The following is a 1108-nucleotide window of genomic DNA, read 5'->3' on the forward strand; positions in this document are numbered from 1 at the left end:
CTTGCAGTAGACAATCATCAATGATTTTCATGTACAACACTTTCTGATAAGTGTCCTCAGCCTTTCTGTAGTGGCCTATTTCTGCATACATGTTAGCCAGGGAAACATAAGCCAACTCAAATGTGGGCCTTAGTGTCAAAGTCTTTTGAAATTCATCTATAGCCAAGCCAACCAATCTGTTGACATTTTCTCTATCCTGGCCTCTAGGTTGCCAGTTTGCAGCTTTCTTTATTTGAATCATTTGTCCTCTGTAGCAAAGCCCTATCTGGTGATGCACGAAGGCAGAGGAGGGTGTTGCCTTCAAGGCCTTTTTAAAGAGCTGAAGAGCTTTATCCAGAGAGCCTTTTTTTCTGTAAAACTTGGCCGCATATCGAAGGACATAGGTCTGCGAGGACGTGTTGGTCAGCGCTTCTTCAATGTACTTTTCTCCTTCAGCTTCTTGTCCTACATCCTGAAGCTTCAGGGCAAGGAGAGCTTTGATATATGCATCTTCTGGATTTAGCCTGATGGCCTGTTTTAGTATGTTTAGACAAAATTCCGCACTATCCTTTCCTGATTCGTAAAGGCCATCCAGGCGATAGGCGGTGATTGCATACCCAGTGCTGAATTCAGGGTTTTCTGGGTCCACTTCCAGAGCCTTTTCAAAGCAGGCCTTGGCCCGTTTATAATTCTTTCCTCCACATTTCAGCAAGGCCCATCCTTCCTCACAGTCCATCTGAGGACAGTCGATTCTATAGCTGGAGGGATTTGCAAACTTCTTGCAAGTGTTCTCCACCTTGTCCAGGTAAGTCTGAGCTTCTGCCAGTCTGCCCATGTGGTAATACAGCCAGGCATAGCTGCCCCAGGTAACCAGACTTCTCATGCCTGATTGGTCACCATGTTCTTCCTGGATTAAGTCTTCAGCTTCTCTCAAGCTCTTCAGGGCTTCCTCATTCTGGCCTTTCAGGTGTTTCACATAGGCCAGTAGGTTGTGTATTCCCACGTTGTATTTGGTGTCTAGGAACTCAATCTCATCGAAGATCCTGTTTTCCAAATCAGGCATTGCAGTGTCTTCAATTAGCAAATCCCATGTAAAGTGACATCTCAGCTGCTCCAGCCTGTCCTTGAT

The 1108-nt window shown here is 45.6% G+C and overlaps 1 protein-coding gene across 1 annotated transcript; it reads right to left on the reverse strand.

Moving 5' to 3' along the window:
• Nucleotides 1–12: 12 nt before the first annotated feature.
• LOC124233684 (interferon-induced protein with tetratricopeptide repeats 1B-like) lies at nt 13–1102 on the reverse strand (the record flags this gene model as incomplete). Its single annotated transcript, XM_046650808.1, has 1 exon — nt 13–1102. A coding segment is annotated over exon 1 (1030 nt), but the record flags the coding sequence as incomplete, so codon positions are not given.
• Nucleotides 1103–1108: the final 6 nt, after the last annotated feature.

This window comes from Equus quagga, unplaced genomic scaffold (genome assembly GCF_021613505.1).
Source record: "Equus quagga isolate Etosha38 unplaced genomic scaffold, UCLA_HA_Equagga_1.0 209324_RagTag, whole genome shotgun sequence".
Taxonomy (NCBI): domain Eukaryota; kingdom Metazoa; phylum Chordata; class Mammalia; order Perissodactyla; family Equidae; genus Equus; species Equus quagga.